The 18,989-nt window shown below is 46.7% G+C and overlaps 2 protein-coding genes across 4 annotated transcripts in view; both read left to right on the top strand.

Annotated features, from left to right (window-relative positions):
- The window catches only part of LOC142256431 (membrane-spanning 4-domains subfamily A member 4A-like), a 73,451-nt gene extending 70,752 nt beyond the window's left edge, over nucleotides 1–2,699 (top strand). For both annotated transcript variants that reach the window (XM_075328113.1, XM_075328114.1), the window contains exon 7: nucleotides 2,542–2,699. In XM_075328113.1, the coding sequence (XP_075184228.1) occupies nucleotides 2,542–2,613 (72 nt within the window). In that variant the 3' untranslated portion in view covers nucleotides 2,614–2,699. The remainder of the gene's footprint in view (nucleotides 1–2,541) is intronic.
- A 13,890-nt stretch (nucleotides 2,700–16,589) lies between these two features.
- The window catches only part of LOC142257265 (membrane-spanning 4-domains subfamily A member 4A-like), a 56,217-nt gene continuing 53,817 nt past the window's right edge, over nucleotides 16,590–18,989 (top strand). Inside the window, exon 1 of one of the 2 annotated variants that reach the window (XM_075329431.1) lies at nucleotides 16,590–16,764. The gene's annotated coding sequence lies outside the window, so the exon portion shown is untranslated. Of the gene's footprint in view, nucleotides 16,769–18,989 lie in introns of both variants that reach the window. The other variant, XM_075329430.1, reaches the window with a different exon arrangement.

Genomic DNA, 18,989 nt, shown 5'->3' with positions numbered 1-18,989 from the left:
AGCATATATGTTTTTGTCCAAAACAAGTTACAAATGACGTTTCGGCCTCAGCCTTCGTCAGATTGGACTTATCTGCATGTAATCATGAAAAATGACAATAATCAGTATCACATAAGAGTGAGAGAACAATAACATAAACTCGAACAATGTAGAGGTACAATTGGGATGCAGCAAAAAAATTGCAACACAGCAAGAAATGAAACACATGATACAAATGTCATAATACAGTACAAGGACAATATAGTAATGACAAATATGGGGTCAGAGTAGGCTTAGACAGCTCTGGTACGAAAGAGATGTCAATCATAAAGTAACATGTGCAGTAGGTGTAGAGCTACAGTATGCATGGCAGAGCTAATGGGTAGACCGACCATAGAAAAAGAACGGAGAAAAAGTGAAGAAAAAGTGGAGAAAAAATGGAGAAAAAAATGGAGAAAAAGTGGAGAAAAAGTGGAGAAAAAGTGGAGAAAAAAAATGGAGAAAAAAAGTGGAGAATAAGTGGAGAAAAAGTGGAGAAAAAGTGGAGAAAAAGTGGATAAAAAGTGGAGAAAAAGTGGAGCACCCTTTGGTGCCTTTCATGTGGCACTAAGGGGTGCTTAGCTTTGTATTTAGCCAAAAAAATGAAAAAAAAAAATGACGTAGGGTTCCCCCTAGTTTTGTAGCCAGCTAGGGTAAAGCAGACGGCTGCAGCCTGCAGACCACAGCTGGCAGCCTCACCTTGGCTGGTAATCCAAAACTGAGGGCACCCCACGCTGTTATTTTAAATTAAATAAATAATTAAAAAAAAAAAACACGTAGGGGTCCCCCAAAATTGGATCACCAGCCAAGGTAAAGCAGACAGCTGGGGCCTGATATTCTCAGACTAGGGAGGTCCATTGTTATTGGACTCTCCCCAGCCTAAAAATAGCAGGCCGCAGCCGCCCCAGAAGTGGCGCATCCATTAGATGCGCCAATCCTGGTGCTTCGCCCCAGCTCATCCCGCGCCCTGGTGCGGTGGCAAACGGGGTAATATATGGGGTTAATACCAGATGTGTAATGTCACCTGGCATCAAGCCCTGGGGTTAGTGAGGTCAGGCGTCTATCAGATACCCGACATCACCAACCCAGTCAGTAATAAAAAAAAATAGACGACAAACACATTTTTATTTGAAAAAACACTCCCCAAAACATTCCCTCTTTAACCAATTTATTAGAATGGAAAACAAATCCAGGTCTGGTGTAATCCAAGGGGTTGCCATGACGATCCACACTGTCCCAGTCAATGAAGAGCAGGATGTTCCCCATTGGCTGGGAGAGCAGTGCAGTGACCTGAGCTAACATCAATGGGTCAGCCCAGGTCACTGCAGGGCATGACAAGTGCTGCTGCCAGCGAGGTACATTACCTGCGCTGATCTCCAGCACACTGACAGCCCCTGTCACTGAGTTCAATGACCGCCGCCTTCACACCAAGTATCGCGAGAGGCCCGTGACGTCACCGCTAGTCAGTCTCGGGTCGGAAGCGAGAGAAGGTGATGTGACAAGCGGCGGCCATGGAGGACAGTGACAGCGCTGAGGTCGGGATGGCGGGACTTCATCACCGCAGGTAAGCCGAGCGGGATCATGTGTGCAGAGTGTGTGTGTGTGTGTGTGTGTGTGTGTGTGTGTACATGTGTACATGCCGCGGGCAGGAGGGGGCGGAGCGAGCTGAGCTGGGAAGTGTGGGCTTCCTGCACGTAACTAGGATAAACATCGGGTTACTAACCAAAGCTCTTTGGTTGGATACCCGATGTTTATCTTGGTTACCAGCTTCTGGCAGGCTGCCAGTGATGGCTCCTGCACACTGTAGCTGTAAAAAGCCCTGCTTTTTGCTGCTAGAACCGTTCTCGAACGTATCTAGAACTATCGAGCTTTTGCAAAAAGCTCGAGTTCTAGTTCGATCTCGAACAGCCCCCAAAATCACTCGAGCCTAGAACTGGAGAACCTCGAACCTAGAACCGCGCTCAACTCTAGTAAAGACACTCCCAGCATCCATCCAGCTAAACCACATCCCCTGAACAAGTCTTTGTTACAACAGTGAAATCTCACACTCTTAGAACAGGTTTTGGCAGGTTTGAGGATTTTAACTCCTTCCTTACTTTAACATAATCCCACTGGTACTATATTCTGTGACATCCTTTATTATGTAGGTGATGTTGTACATATTAAATTTTTATATTTTTTTTATTTAAAAGTGTTTTTTTGGGAGATATTTTTATTAAACTTATTTAACTTTATTGTAGCTCTGCTAAGGGATATAAAGCTGTCTGTAACTAATATACTGACATATTAGTAGACCACGGCTTTATTAGGTTCCCGGCAGACATACTTATTCATTGTTATCCTACGATTATGGGAATATCAAATGGATAATGTGAGCTCCTTGCCTCGATCATACCGCTTAGGTGCTGCAGTCGCTTTTGAAGGTAGCATTTAAGGTGTTAAGTATTTTACATTCAGTTGGGTGAACATGACTTTAATGTATAAGGAATTTTTCGTATCTAAGAAGCATATCTTCTCTTCCAGGCTGTGGTCGTCTATCACGCTTCTTTGAATGATCCGAAAACCATGTTGTCATCCGAGGTCAAAACATGCTGATGGATTTATACCGGCTTTTTATACTTAATAAAGTGAAATCAATATAAAACATATACACAGTCCCTGACAGAAGTTCTGTTGCTTATCCGGGTTATGTAAATAAAAGCTTATAACCTGACTTTAAATTCATCCATTGGTTTCATAAATTACTCTTTTGAAAGCTGAAACCCTCCCAAATTTGGTTTAGGTTATGAAAATAAAGTTGCTGCAAAGCTGAAATATTGATCATTTAATGAACACATAAAGGTCAGATTTTGGCAAGACACAGGTTTTGTCGCCTTGTCATATAATGCACCCAATCCTAGTTTACATCCTCATCTGTGCTCACTAAATGATTGGTTAATTAATGGGTGTGTATAAAATGAAACCCAGCACCCCAGACCTTCACTTGAACTGCAACTTGACCTCTGACAACATGCCAATAATCCACCCTGCGAACAAAGCCTCAATTATCAAGAGGCTGAAGACCAGATTCACTGCAGAGGTGGCTGGCACCTTTAATGTGTCTCAAGTACAAAGAATTAAAAAAATGATTTGAAGAGACTGGAGATGTTTTTGACAAGCCCAGGTCCAGCAGACCTCGCAAGAGAACTGCTCAGGAGGAACGTTTGTTGGTTAGAAAATCCAAAGCCAGCCCCTCTTTCACTGCAGCAGAGCTCCAAAAGGCCTGGTCACCTCAGTCCCTGTGTCAACTAGAACAGTTTGTAGGATTCTGTCTCAAAATGGCCTCCATGGTCAAATCAGTGCCCAGAAGCCAGAACTGAACAAAAGGAAATTAAAAAATCATTTGCCAAGTCCCAAAGCCTGCTAAACAGATGGATGCTGGAAAAGTGGCAGAAGATGGATTTCTCTGATGAATCTTCAGTTGAATTACACCACAGTTGCTGCAAATACTGCAGGAGACCTACTGGAGCCTGAATGGATCCAGAAAACAGTTAAGTTTGGTGGTGGAAAAATCATGATCTGGGGTTACATTCAGTATGTGGTCTGCAAAACATTTGCAAGGTGGAGGGCAATATCAATAGCCTAAAATATCAAGAATTATTAGCTACCTCTTACATTCCCAGTCATAAAAGGGGTCAAATTCTGCAGCAGAATGGTGCTCCATCTCATACATCCATCTCTACAACAAAGTTCCTCCTGGCAAAGAAGATCAAGGTGCTCAAGGACTGGCCAGCCCAGTCACCAGACATGAACATCATTGAGAATGTTTGGGGTAGGATGAAAGAGGAAGCTTGGAAGACAAAACCGAAGAATCTGGATGAACTCTGGGAGGCATGTAAGACTGCATTTTTTGCTATTCCTGATGACTTCATCAATAAATTGTATGAATCATTGTTAAACTGCATGGATGCAAGCTCATGGAAGTCACACAAAATATTAAATATGGCTCTAATAGCACCACAACTTCATTCACCAATGTTATGCAACATATCTTCATATTAGAAGTTAATTGTTTATTTGAATTTCACATTACTTTCTGTGAGCGACAAAACTTTTGTCTTGCCAAAATCTGACCTTTCTGTGTTCATTAAATGATCAATATTTCAGCTTCGCAGCAACTTTATTTTTGTAATCTAAACCAAATTTGGGAGGGTTTCAGCTTTCAAAAGAGTAATTTATGAAACCAATGGATGAATTTAAAGTCAGGTTATAAGCTTTTATTTACATAACAGAGATAAGCGACAGAACTTCTGACAGGGAGTGTACACAATACATATACCAATTGCCATAACATGTTGCATTAGGAGGGTTTACATTGTGGAGTTCTTTGTCCATGACCATTAACCCAAATAGCGATAATCACTGTATGTAAATAAACTGAAATATTCATTCTACTAACAATACCAATGCCCTTGTAAATTAACATGACATGCTAAGAAGGTTTATCCTCAAACTGGAATTTTATTCAGTAGACTGTATCAAAGTAGTGGCATGACATTTCAAAAGTGTAAAAGTGTATTGTGGAAGTTAAAGAAAGGTCCAGATCACTTCCTGGGACATATGGGTCTTGCTTGTTTACACCCCCATTTTCCATCCGTTTGCAGGACCCATCAGCATCATGACCCATAAGATAGTATGTCGCTCTTCTGTTTGTGAAGATTGCTGTGACAGCGCCAAGAGAGCGACCTGAGTCAGTTGACTTTGTACTGAAATTTATGGGTGATGAGACCCCACTAAGCTAAGTTCCTCCTCTCCACTAGCCACATAAAAAAAATAAAATTCATACCAGCTGTTAAGCCCCCTAAAATTGGTCAAACCTACTGATATTGTAGCGAGGAGTTAAATATCTGGCATGTGCGATTTCGGACTGCTGATCCTTTTGTTCTACTGTAGATAAGAGATGTCTGGCAGCGGCACACTCATGGAGAAGACACGCGATCGGCCGAACAACTGCACCTATGTATGTGACTGACGGCCAAGATGGCTGCCGCCAAACCATAGTCCGGCCGACAGTCACCTAATGCATACTGTATGTCAGGCTTCAATGTAAACAAACTGGTTCCATAGCTACATTGTAGTAAAGTTTTTCGATGTAATACACTTATATGTATTTTTCTATCATTGTTTAATGAGGACATAATTCAGTTTCAAAATCAAATAAATGAACCTGAAAAAAAAACATATTTTCTAGTATATTTTATGCAACGAAAAACAGCGATAAGCACTGCAATCTATTTGTACTGTGTGGACATCATACTGTGTGTGGGGGAATGTAATGTGGGCACATATTAATGTGTGTGGGGGAATGTACTGTGGGATCATCATATTGTGTGTGGGGAATATACTGTGGGGGCATCATATTGTGGGTGGGGAATGTACTGTGGGGACATCATACTGTGTTGGAATATACTGTGGGGGCCTCATACTATATGCGGGAATGTACTGTGCTGACGTCATACTGTGTGTGGGGAATGTACTGTGGGGACATTATACTGTGTGTGGGGGAGTGTACTGTGGGGGCATTATACTGTGTGTGGGGAATGTACTGTGGGGGCATTATACTGTGTGTGGGGAATGTACTGTGGGGGCATCATACAGTGTGTGGGGAATGTACTGTGGGGGCATCATACTGTGTGTGGGGAATGTACTGTGGGGGCATCATACTGTGTGTGGGGATTGTACTGTGGGGGCATCATACTGTGTGTGGGGAATGTACTGTGGGGGCATCATACAGTGTGTGGGGAATGTACTGTGGGGGCATAGTACTGTGTGTGGGGAATGTACTGTGGGGGCATCATACTGTGTGTGGGGATTGTACTGTGGGGGCATAGTACTGTGTGTGTGTGGGGAATGTACTGTGGGGGCATAGTACTGTGTGTGGGGAATGTACTGTGGGGGCATAGTACTGTGTGTGGGGAATGTACTGTGGGGGCATTATACTGTGTGTGGGGAATGTACTGTAGGGGCATCATACTGTGTGTGGGGAAAATACTGTGGGGGCATTATACTGTGTTGGAATATACTGTGGGGGCATTATACTGTATGTAGTCAGCACTATAGGGGCCATGAGAGCAATATTATATTTTGCGGAAACACTGATGGTCTTAACTAGCAGCAATGCTTCTGTCTGGACGCAAATTACTGGGCGAGGTTAAGGAGTTGTGACAGTAGAAATTCCTGTGCACCACAGTATGTGTTCCGCTTTCCTGTTCTTACAAGTTTGGAGCTATGGCTGCAGTGGTATGTCCCAATAACGGAGTGATACTGCAAGCGCATCAACTTTTTTTCCATTAGTTCATAAGTCTTGCCTTGCATGACATCTTGTGGTCAATTTCTGAACATACCGGCATGTGTAGGAGTTATGTGCCATCTCGACATTTTCAGTGACCTTGTATTGTAGGTTTCATCTATGTTTTTTGTATAATTACAGATATGTACAGTATATACTAACAAAATGCACAAAAATAGAAGCAAAATCCAAAGTCTATGTATTTCCTGAAAACAATAAGCCATTAACACATTTAATCACTTTGGGCAATTCCTTCATAGTTAGAATGGTTCCCCAAATATAAAGTGATCACAGACCGTCCTGCTGCCTGGATCTGCAGTAATCAGCTGTAATCTACAGGGGAACTGACCGCAAGTTATCTCCCGGCTGCACCACCACATGGTCATAAAAAGAAAACTCAGAGTTCACTAATATGGTATTTACATTTTATCAGTATAGTACAATATTTTTTTAAATATACAGATCTAGTTTTGCTTGTACAATTACACAGAGATAGAAATGTGCTCAATTACATGAGCGTGAAAGAAGCCGACTTGCAATACTAGGCATAACCAGTATAGTGTCATACAACCTAAGAACACTCAGCACAAAATGACAATACAAACCAAGCACAGGAGCTCGGTTCACCCCTGACGTGGCCAATCAGTTGAATACATCTTCCCACCTACATCTTTTCCACCAATGTCCACTCTTTCCTGGCTCTTGGAAAGTAAGAACTAGTAATGATGGAAAACTTGTAGATGGGAAGGTGAACAGAATTGTTTGGCAACGTCAAGGGTGGACCGAGCGTTTGTGCTTGGTTTGAACAGTCATTTTGTGCGGATGCTCTTCATGGTGTAGGGTAGATCTTCTGTTGGTTCATGAATTAGAACTCATGATTTGTTGTGAAGAAGTCCTCTGCTACACATACTGTATGTGTGTTTCCGATTTTGAGTCTTGAGAGGTTTTGACTGGATCAGATTCGGTACAAATCAAACAGAAAATCTTGTGGCATGTTCCAGCCGGGACACCCATAGCCAGGTAGGAGCTTTCCGGCAGGAATTACATAAACCAAGTGCCGTGTCAGCCCAGGATATGACAGAATTTCTAATATTTATGAGAATTTGTGTCTGTCCTGACAAATTTGGATTGTTGGCGAAAAGCTGTAAGGCAGTCAGTGTACATGGGATGTATGGAGTCTTACAGGAGGTATGCAGGCACATCAGATAAGTGACTTGTTTGCAAGCAGAAAAGGGGGAATTTATCTAAATGGGCTTTTCATAGACCAGCAGGGTATGTCCACACGCTACAGTTTTGTGTTCACCACAAAGCTGCACCCTGTGGCCACAAAACCATCTTGTGGCCAAAAACACATCCAAAAGTACATGAGATTTTGGTGCATTTTATTCACCAATGCGTTTTTGATGCATTATTTAACAGTGCACCCATGGTTAAATAACAAAGGAAAAAACGCAGAAAGAAATTACATGCAGCAGTTTTGTTGTCACCACAAAACTGCAGACCAAAAAACAAAAGCAACGTGTGTCTATGAAATCTCATAGACTTTGCTGGGGAAGGAAAAGCATGAAGTTTGTGGTGACTAAAGTTTGCCACAAACTCACCAAAAAACGCATAAAAACTGCAACGTGCACATAGGGTCTTAAACCTTAGTATTGAGGACTACATGGCAGCAGGTTTACTAGTCCTTTTAGCAATAATCTCCTACTGATAAAACAGTGAATTTATCAAAACTACAGCAAGCAGCCCAGTAAGTGATGCATTGCTTTAGTCAGAATCTCTACTCCTACATTTTGCTGCTCTCAGACCAGCTGGCACAAATTTGGTGACGGATTCACTTTGAAATCAAACATCCTGGCTATCTGCATCCACCACTAGAGGGAGCTTGCTGCATACATGGAAATCACTAGTAGCAAAATATACAATAAACTTCCGTGCTCCCTCTAGTGGCGATGTTATGTCATTATCTCTCTTCTCGCCATATGGCGTACATTTGATAATGCAGCTGGTGCAGGTGCACACATGACAAGTGCTTGCGGTGTTATACAGTTGGCATCTATCTCTAACAGCAGGAATCGGAGTTTATATCTGCTATGTAATCATTGAAATGCCGCTGTCAATATCTAACGTAATCTGTCAAGTGTGTCCATTAGGGCCCCCATAATCCCCTCCCTGTAACATGGCATCAGGGTACCAATGGGTTTCTATAAAAGCCGATGGCCTCCTGGATGTCCCTGTCGCCGCCATCTTGGTACTCTTGTAAAGTCATAAGAGTTTGCGATTTTTACAATATATTGCAATGCTTAAATACTTCATTAGATTCTAGGAGGGATCAAACAACCGCAGGTTCAAGTCCCTAAGGGGGCAAAAAAGTTTTAAAAACATGAAAAAATAAAACAGCATAAGAGTTTGAATCAGCCCCTTTTCCCCCCCAAAATAAAAATACAGGAATGAACAAAAACATATTTGGAATTATTAATCCATTATTTATGCATTGGATAAACTATGTTTACAGTTGAAACCAGACGTTTGCATGCACTATGTAAAAAGACATATCTGCAGGTTTTTCTCACTATCTGACATAAGTTCAGAATAAACCTTTCCTGTTTTAGGTCAATTAGGAACCAAAATATTTGCCAAATGCCAGAATAATGAGAATGTTTTAAGGCATTTTTTTTACTTTCTGCAAAGTCAAAAGTCTACATACTGTTAGGGCCAGGTGGACGGGCAGACCCAGGAGGTGGATCCACTGGGCTGAACACCTCACCGAGGGCAAGGTGCCCGGTAGCCGGAGCACTACAGGTAGCAGGACAGTCCGTTCAGAGGAGTGTAGAAGTCCCTGGGACCACGGAGTCACTGAAGGTAGTCCGGGTGACGGAGCTCAGGTTCGGAGGCCGAGATGACGTCAGGCAGAGTCCGGAACTGACGGAGCAAGAAGACGGGTCACCACAGGGATCGGAGATGGTATGACCTTGACGGGATGGCAGACCGTCACCGTTCGGGGTTCGGGTATCGTCAGAACCGGTTGGCGAGGCAGGAGCGGCTCTAGGAGAGAGATAGGTAAGTATACCACAAAACACAAGGAGACCTGACTCCTAGCTTAGCAAAACACGAAGAACAGGCCCCGCCCACTTGGAAAGGATCTCCCTATATACCCTGTACCTGATTCTTCAATATCCTGTTGGAGGACACTGGCCCTTTAAGAGAGGGTCAATGACCGCGCGCGCGCCCTAATGCGCATGCGCGAGGCCCGGGTGCCAGAAGCCAGAGCAGGGAGCGGTGAACAGGAGGCAGGAGAGCCGGGTTGGAGCAGAGTTGCCGACGGGCGCCGGGAGCAGGGACCAGGCTGCCTGGGGACCGCAGGTGATGGGGCATGGAGGCTGTGGAGCGGGGGACGCCTGGCAGAGGAGCCGGGAAGCGAGGCAGGGGAGCCGGGGAGCGTGGCAGGGGAGCCGGGAAGCGAGGCAGGGGAGCCGGAGAGCGTGACAGGGGACCCGGGGAGCGTGACAGTACCCCCTCCCCCACGCCCCCCTCCCCGCAACCGGGACAGGAAGGCACGTATCAGGGGAGTACCCACATTCTCCCGGGGTTCCCAGGACCTATCCTCAGGACCATACCCTGCCCAGTCCACCAGGAAGAACTGTCGGCCCCGCACGGTTTTCATGGCCACGATATCCCTTACGGCATAGATGTCATCATCAGCAATAGGAGGAGCAGAACTGGCAGCAGCGGAGAAGGGACCAAGGACAACCGGCTTGAGCAGGGAGACGTGGAAGGAGTTGGGTATCCTCATCGTGGCCGAGAGCTGCATCCTGTAGGAGACCTCATTTATTTTGCTGAGGACTTTAAACGGCCCGATGTAGCGAGGACCCAGCTTGTATGATGGTAGCTTCAATCGGACGTACTTGGAAGCAAGCCAGACCAGATCTCCTGGAGAGAAACACGGAGGATCCAGACGCCTCTTGTCTGCGTGTCTCTTCATCCAAGTCGTCTTGACAGAGTCCAAAATTGTCATAAAGTCACGGACTACAGCATCAGCAGCAGGGACATCCGAGGAAGAGGATACAGGTAAAGGGACGGAAGGCTGAAGTCCGTAAACGACATGGAAGGGAGAGCTGGAGGAGGACTCACTGACGTGGTGGTTATGGGAGAATTCAGCCCAAGGAAGAAGCGTGGACCAGTCGTCGTGATTGGCGTTAACGTAGTGACGTAAGAAGGAGGTCAAGATCTGATTGACTCGTTCCACTTGGCCATTCGACTAAGGATGGTAGGCTGAAGAAAAGTCCAGAGTCACTCCCAGATGTTTGCAGAGGGCCCTCCAGAAGCGGGAGGTAAACTGAGTTCCTCTGTCGGACACAATGTGTGATGGAAAGCCAAGCAACCGGAAGATGAGAAGTATGTAAGCGTCAGCGAGTTCCTGGGCAGAGGGCAGTCCAGCCATAGGGACGAAATGAGCCATTTTGGAGAACCGATCCACCACGACCCATATGACTGTGTGTCCGGAGGACAAGGGCAAGTCTGTGATAAAGTCCATTGCAATGTGTTGCCACGGAACGGAGGGAATAGGCAGAGGCAGAAGGCGACCATATGGCAGGTGTTTGGGCGTCTTGTTCCTGGCACAAGAGGAGCAGGCTGAGACAAAAGAAGCGACGTCCGTGCGAAGGGATGGCCACCAGTAGTGACGTACAATTGTACTCCATGTTTTCTTCTGACCAGCATGGCCGGCTATTTTCGAGGCATGGCCCCAGTGCAACACTTTTTGCCTGTCAGTCTCAGAGACATAGGTCTTCCCGGGCGGTATCTGGGCCAGGGTAACAGGGGCCACCGGAATGATTTTACTAGGGCAGATGATGGGCTGGGATGTCTCCTCCTCCTGCTCCATGGGCATGAATGACCTGGACAAGGCATCAGCTCGTACATTCTTGTCCGCGGGTCGAAAATGGAGCTGAAAATCGAACCTGGCAAAGAACAAGGACCACCTGGCTTGCCGTGGGTTCAGTCGCTGAGCGGACCGCAGGTATTCCAGGTTCTTGTGGTCCGTGTAAATGATCACGGGGTACACTGCTCCCTCCAGAAGGTAGCGCCATTCCTCAAGAGCCAGATTGACTGTCAATAGCTCTCGGTCACCGATGGTGTAGTTGCGTTCAGGCGCTGAGAAGCTCTTGGAGTAGAAACCGCAAGTAACCATCTTCCCGGAGGAGGACTTCTGCATGAGCACTGCTCCGGCTCCCGAGGAGGAGGCATCCATCTCCAAGGTGAACTGTCGGTTTAACTCAGGACGGTGGAGCACAGGGGAAGAAGCAAATGCCTGTTTCAGGGAGCCAAACGCGGCGTCGGCCGCAGGTGACCAGTCCTTTGGATTAGCCCCCTTCTTAGTCAAGGCGGAGAGAGGTGCAGTCAGAGCAGAGAAGTGAGGGATGAACTGACGGTAATAGTTTGCGAATCCCAGAAAGCGTTGGATTGCCTTCAGTCCGGAAGGAGGGGGCCAGTTGAGAATGGAAGAGACCTTCTCCGGGTCCATCTGCAGACCGGTATCGGAGATTACGTAACCCAGGAAGGGAAGAGAAGACTGCTTGAAGACACAATTCTCGTACTTGGCGTACAGACGGTTCTCTCTCAGTCTTTGTAGTACCAGCTGCACGTTCTCTCTGTGGGTCTGGAGGTCCGGAGAGAAGACCAGGATATTATCAAGATACACCACCACACAGACGTAGAGAAGGTCCCGGAACACGTCGTTCACCAATTCCTGAAAGACTGCTGGTGCGTTACACAGGCCGAAGGGCATCACACAGTATTCATAGTGCCCATTGCGAGTATTGAATGCGGTCTTCCATTCGTACCCAGAGCGGATGCGGACCAGGTTGTAGGCACCCCGAAGATCCAACTTGGTAAACACACGAGCTCCTCTAAGCCGATCAAACAATTCGGGGATGAGCGGCAGGGGGTATTTATTTTTCACGGTGATTTGGTTCAATCCCCGGTAGTCAATGCATGGGCGTAGGTCGCCCTCTTTCTTCTTAACGAAGAAGAAGCCTGCTCCCGCAGGAGAGGAGGATCTCCGAATGAATCCCCTTGCCAGGTTCTCCGTGATGTAGGCAGACATGGCCCTTGTTTCAGCAGGGGACAGTGGATATATCCGTCCTCGAGGTGGTGTAGTTCCCGGGAGTAGGTCGATGGCACAGTCATAAGGACGATGTGGCGGAAGTACCTCTGACTCCTTTTTATCGAAGACGTCCGCGAAGGACCAATAGGCCGAAGGCAGTCCCGGTAGGGACTCTGGAACCGGAGGTCGTCGGATGGGCTGTATAGTCTTCAGACAGTTCTCGTGGCAAGAGGAGCCCCATCGGGTGATTTCACCAGTACACCAGCTGACTGACGGTTCGTGTGTCTGTAACCAGGGGAGTCCCAGCAGGATTTGATGAGACATGTGTGGGAGGACGTAGAGAGCGATGTTCTCGGTGTGCAGGGCACCGATACGTAGTTCCACCGGCTTGGTGATCCACGAGATGGTGTCAGAGAGGGGTCTCCCATCTACAGAGGCAATCACGAGGGGCTTGTCGAGTGGAGTAACAGGCACCTGGTACTTGTCCACCGTGGCCTGCTGGATGAAATTGCCTGCTGCCCCGGAATCGAGGTACGCCTCGGCCGTGAACCGCGTCTCTCCCGTTGTCACTTGAACAGTCCACGTAACCGGGTCTGAGAGAGTCCCAGCACCTAGGGTGGCCTCTCCTACCAACCCTAGGCTTTGGAGTTTCCCGGCCTCTCTGGACAGGAGCGTAGAAGGTGTGTGCCCTCTCCGCAGTAGAAGCAGAGGCCCTTGGCGAGCCGTTCTGCTCGGCGTTGTTCGGACTGCCGCAAACGGTCAATCTGCATGGGCTCGTGGACAGAGACACCAGACGACGCTGACTGAAGTACGGCGGGCTTCTGCGGAGGAGAGGAATGCCGTATCGGACGTCTCTCACGGGACACCTCTTTGGATCGTTCCTGGAATCTGAGGTCCACGCGGGTGGCTAGTGCGATCAGGGCATCCAGGGTGGAAGGAACGTCGTGGCCTGCCAGTTCGTCCTTAATACGGCTGGAGAGTCCTTCCCAGAAGGCGGCGGTGAGGGCTTCATTGTTCCACCCCAATTCTGAGGCCAAAGTGCGGAAGCGGATGGCATACTGCCCCACCGTCATGGTCCCCTGACGTAGCCTGAGGAGTGATGAGGCGGAGGCGGCGGCACGTCCGGGTTCGTCAAAGGTGTTTCTAAATGCCTGCAGGAAGTCCTGGATGTTAGTGGTCACAGGGTCCTCCTTCTCCCACAAGGGGTTCATCCAGGCCAGTGCCTCACCCTCTAGATGGGACATCACAAACGCCACCTTGGCTTGGTCGGAGGCAAACAAGTGCGGAAGCAGCTTGAAATGGAGGGAGCACTGGTTTAAGAATCCTCTGCAGGTCTTGGGATCTCCGGCATATCGGGGTGGAGAGGCCAAGCGGAGTTTAGAAGCTTCCGATGTAGCCGCCACGGGAACCGTGGCCGTGGACTGTGCAGTAGGAACCTGAGATGCCAGGGACGTGGCAGATGCTTGCAGCATGTGCAGGCGGGTATCCACCGAGGACATGAAGGCCAGCATGCGGGACTGGGTCTCGCGCTGTCGTACGAGTTCCTGCTGCAGGGTGCCCAGCTGGGCCGCTAGTGTTTCGGCGGGATCCATGGCCTGTTCTTACTGTTAGGGCCAGGTGGACGGGCAGACCCAGGAGGTGGATCCACTGGGCTGAACACCTCACCGAGGGCAAGGTGCCCGGTAGCCGGAGCACTACAGGTAGCAGGACAGTCCGTTCAGAGGAGTGTAGAAGTCCCTGGGACCACGGAGTCACTGAAGGTAGTCCGGGTGACGGAGCTCAGGTTCGGAGGCCGAGATGACGTCAGGCAGAGTCCGGAACCGACGGAGCAAGAAGACGGGTCACCACAGGGATCGGAGATGGTATGAACTTGACGGGATGGCAGACCGTTACCGTTCGGGGTTCGGGTATCGTCAGAACCGGTTGGCGAGGCAGGAGCGGCTCTAGGAGAGAGATAGGTAAGTATACCACAAAACACAAGGAGACCTGACTCCTAGCTTAGCAAAACACGAAGAACAGGCCCCGCCCACTTGGAAAGGATCTCCCTATATACCCTGTACCTGATTCTTCAATATCCTGTTGGAGGACACTGGCCCTTTAAGAGAGGGTCAATGACCGCGCGCGCGCCCTAATGCGCATGCGCGAGGCCCGGGTGCCAGAAGCCAGAGCAGGGAGCGGTGAACAGGAGGCAGGAGAGCCGGGCTGGAGCAGAGTTGCCGACGGGCGCCGGGAGCGGGGACCAGGCTGCCTGGGGACCGCAGGTGATGGGGCATGGAGGCTGTGGAGCGGGAGACGCCTGGCAGAGGAGCCGGGAAGCGAGGCAGGGGAGCCGGGGAGCGTGGCAGGGGAGCCGGGAAGCGAGGCAGGGGAGCCGGAGAGCGTGACAGGGGACCCGGGGAGCGTGACACATACACTAAGAGTACTATGCCTTTAAACAATATGGGGCAGTCCATATGATGATGTCATGTCTTCGGAAGCTTCTGATAGGTTTATTGTCAATATCTGAGTTAATTGGGTGTATTTTAATGCACACCTGAAACACACTGCTTCTTTGGGTAGCATCATGGGAAAGTCAAAAGAAATCAGCCAAGATCACAGGAAGAGAGTTGTGGATTTGCACAAGTCTGGTTCATCCTTGGGTGCAATTTCCAGATACCTGAAGGTGCCCCGTTCATCTGTACAAATAATTATATGCAAGTAAAAACAAGATGGAAGTGTCCAGCCATCATACCACTCAGGAAGGAGACTGGTTCGGTGTACTAGAGATAAACGTGCTTTGGCCAGACATGTGCATATCAACCCAAGAACAAAAGCAAAAGACCTTGTCAAGATGCTGGCGGAAGTTGGTAAGATTGTATCATTATCCACAGTGAAATGAGTACAGCATCAACATAGGCTGAAAGTCCACTCTGCCAGGAAGAAGCCATTACTCCAAAAGAAATATAAAAACCAGAGTAATGTTTGCAAATGCACACGTCCTGAGACATGTCCTGTGGTCTGACAAAACTAAAATTGAACTGTTTGGCCATAATTACCATTGTTACGTTTGAAGGAAAAAGTAAGAATCTTTGAAGCCTAAGAACACCATCCCAACTGTGAAACATGGGGGTAGCAGCATCATGTTGTGGGGTTGTTTTGCTGCAGGAGGGACTGGTGCACTTCACAAAATAGATGGCATCATGAGGAAAGAAGATTATGTGGCAATACTGAAGCAACATCTCAAGACATCAGCCAGGAACTTAAAGCTTGAGTGGAAATGGGTCTTCTAAATGGACAATGACCTGAAGCATACTGCCAAACTGGATACAAAGGGGCTTAAGGATACCAAAGTTAATGTTTTGGAGTGGCCATCAGAAAACCCTGATGTCAATCCTATTGAAACTTTATGGGCAAAGCTGAAAAGGCCGCTGTGAGCAAGGCAACCTACAAATATGGCTCAGTTACACCAGCTCTGTAAGGACGAATGGGTCCAAATTCCTACCAACTATTGTGAGAAGTCATACGGTGTAAGGGAAATAGCAACAAATACTAATGAAATGTACGTAAACCTTTGACTTTGCGAAAGAAATAAAAAATGCCTTAAAACATTCTCCCCCTCTCTCTCTCTGTCTCTCTCTCATTATTCTGGTATTTGGCAAATAAAAATAATTTTTGTAATCATAATTGACCTAACACGGGAAAAGTTTATTCTGATTTCATGTCAGATAGTGAGAAAAACCTGCAGATGTGTTATAGAGAGCGGATGGAAACTTCTGGTTTCGACTGTAACAAATTAGAACAGCCAAAATTTACTTTTTTTTTTTACTGCCTCTGCCCAAAAATGTAATAAAAAGTTATGTACCTGATTGGAACTTCTAAAAACTATAGCCCAGAAAGCAAAAAAACTAAGCTATATGAACAGAATCACAAAAAAGTTATCCAACCCAGAAAACAAGTCTTTTTGTTTTTTATTTACAAATTTCTGAACTTTTTTGGACCACTACAATAATAAAAAACTATACAAGTAAGTTTGGTCCAGCCAGAATTAGGTCTCCTGGTTTTTCTTATGCAGGGTTAGGGGCTGTAAGTTTCCGCCTGAAAATGAACATTGACTGAACATGGAAATGGAAGAGATCCCAGAAGAGTAAAAAAAAGAAATCTCTTCCCCCCTCCGAGAGGCATCACAGATTCCTTTCTGCAGAAAACAGTCATATGATCACGGTCAGAAAGAGGAAATATCCCAGAGAACGCTGAGCTCTGCAAAGCGGACGAGGAATCACAAGATTAGTGACCGTGTATCCAGATCCACACATAGAGTCCTGTCCGGAGGAGGAAAAACGTAAGTAAGTGTTAAGTTCTTGGCAGCACTTGGGGGAAAGTTCTATGAGACTTTGACGGATAATGTTACATAAGTGTAGGATTCGTACAAATATAACAGAACTGATGTTTTCATATGAACCAGGTCTTACTGTGTAATTTGGCAGCGCGACGCGTCATGGTGTTGTGTGATGTTTTACAGAAAAATGCAAGTAAACATTCTGCGTAATCATAAAACAGATCCATGCACAGTACAGACAAATAAAACACACAGGAGGGAAAACCTATTAAAGGAATGTTTCCGTAGCATCAACCCTCCTAAACAGTCTATTTGGGCATGTCAGCCACAGAAAGCTGACAAAAATGATACCTAGATATCTGCAATCTGATGTTTTATTCCAGAGATATCAGTGTTTTTCCTAATATGTAAATGAACTGTTAAGATCTCCCGGCCGGACATAGATCTCCCACAAAGAAACTGTCTACAGAGCTTATTTTAAATTAAAGGGGACATTACCGAAGTGAGACGTGTAGATCAGAAGAGCAGACTGTCAGTCATTACATGTCTCACACTAGTTACACCCCCTTTTTCATTTACAATAAGCTCTATGGACAGATTCTCAGAGAGATCTATGTCCAGCCTGGAGATCTTAACAGCTCATTTACATATTAAGAAAAACACAGATTTCTCTAACATAAGACTTTGGATTGTAGAAAGCAAGATACCATTTTATTCAACTTTATATGACCTACTTGTCCATATAGACGGTTTTGGAGAGTCGATTTTACTTACAGATTGCTTTTAAGGATTTTGTTTGCCAATTTTTTTTCTGTCAGTCATTACATGTCTCACACTAGTAATGCCCCCTTTCATTTACAATAAGATCTGTAGACAAATTCCCAGGGAGATCTATGTCCAGCCTATAGATCTTAACTAAAGATTAGTGGATCCATGGAAATTTGGTTTGGCAGATTCAGCTGGACTTTAGATAAAGTTTGGTTTGGTACCCGGACTTTACCTGTACCCCAATGGAAGTCCATAATTAGGCAGTTCGGTTCCACCCACAAGCAGCCAGCCATAAACAGATCCCTTCCGAGGGCAAGTGGGCGAGTTTTTTCCATTTTTTGGGGGTAGTGCACAATACATCCGATAATGTTGTCGTTACCCCCAGTGCGAGCAGATCAAACACTGCAAGCGGCTCGCACTGGGCTAAGCACCGAGCGTACCTGAGCACAGAGATACTCGCTTGAGTGGTCAGCATACGTAAAGCACCTGAATTTCGAACCCAAAATGGTTTTTGTTTTTTTCGTAAAGTCTGTCTTTGTTACGAACACTAAACCTTGGGCTCGCTCATCTCTAGGCTTAACAGCTCATTTGCATATTAAGATAAACATAACACATCAGATTGCAGATCACATATTTATATGACCTATGTCTCCATATAGTCGGTTAAAGAGAGTCGATTCTAGTTATAGATTCCCTTTAAGGACTCTGTCAATTTTTTTGCTTCAAAATGTCTCAAATTTTGTACAAAAACATGGGACTTTTTACTATTTTACACTAGCTAAATACAAATATAACATTTTTCTCATTCACAAATTTACTTCTGCTTCCATATAATAATAATAATAATAATAAACTAAGTAGTTTGTTAAATGAATGATTAGACGCTGAAATATTTTGATAAATTTGGTGCAAATAAAAAGGTAAAATTGCCACAAGGAGAGGAGATTTGAAAAAATAAATCCCTCATGTCGCGGGCGGAGGATCGCGCGCTCGCTAACGCTCGGGTCCGGCGCCTCTGCTGGGTGATGCTTGGTGGCTCGAGAGGTGGGCCGGATCCGGGGACTCGAGCAGTGCTCCGCACCCGTGAGTGAAAAGGGAGTTGGTTGTTGTATTTTGGGATTTGGTTAGTTCGTGACGCCACCCACGGGTCGTGGTGATAGTGGGCACCACCGCTGCTTGGTGACGGGGATCCCGGGAGCGATGGCAGGGAGCAGCTGGGATGTAGATTCCCCCTCCGTGGGTAGGGGTTGGTGTTCCTGGGGCCCGGTGATGATACGGGGAGGCAGGGTAGCTGGGGTGCAGGGTTGCAGGGACAGCGCGGCGCGGTGCCGGATGGCACTGTTGTACTCACTCAAATACAAAGGCACAAGAGTCATTGGTAAACCAAACAGCTGGATGGACGGGTCCCGCAGCCGGCTGCTGCGTTTGTGTTCTCCCCGGACAGGTGGTGGCGGCTGTCT

The sequence above is a fragment of the Anomaloglossus baeobatrachus genome, chromosome 11 (genome assembly GCF_048569485.1).
Source record: "Anomaloglossus baeobatrachus isolate aAnoBae1 chromosome 11, aAnoBae1.hap1, whole genome shotgun sequence".
Taxonomy (NCBI): Eukaryota; Metazoa; Chordata; class Amphibia; order Anura; family Aromobatidae; genus Anomaloglossus; species Anomaloglossus baeobatrachus.
This window is presented reverse-complemented; position numbering and strand designations above follow the sequence as displayed.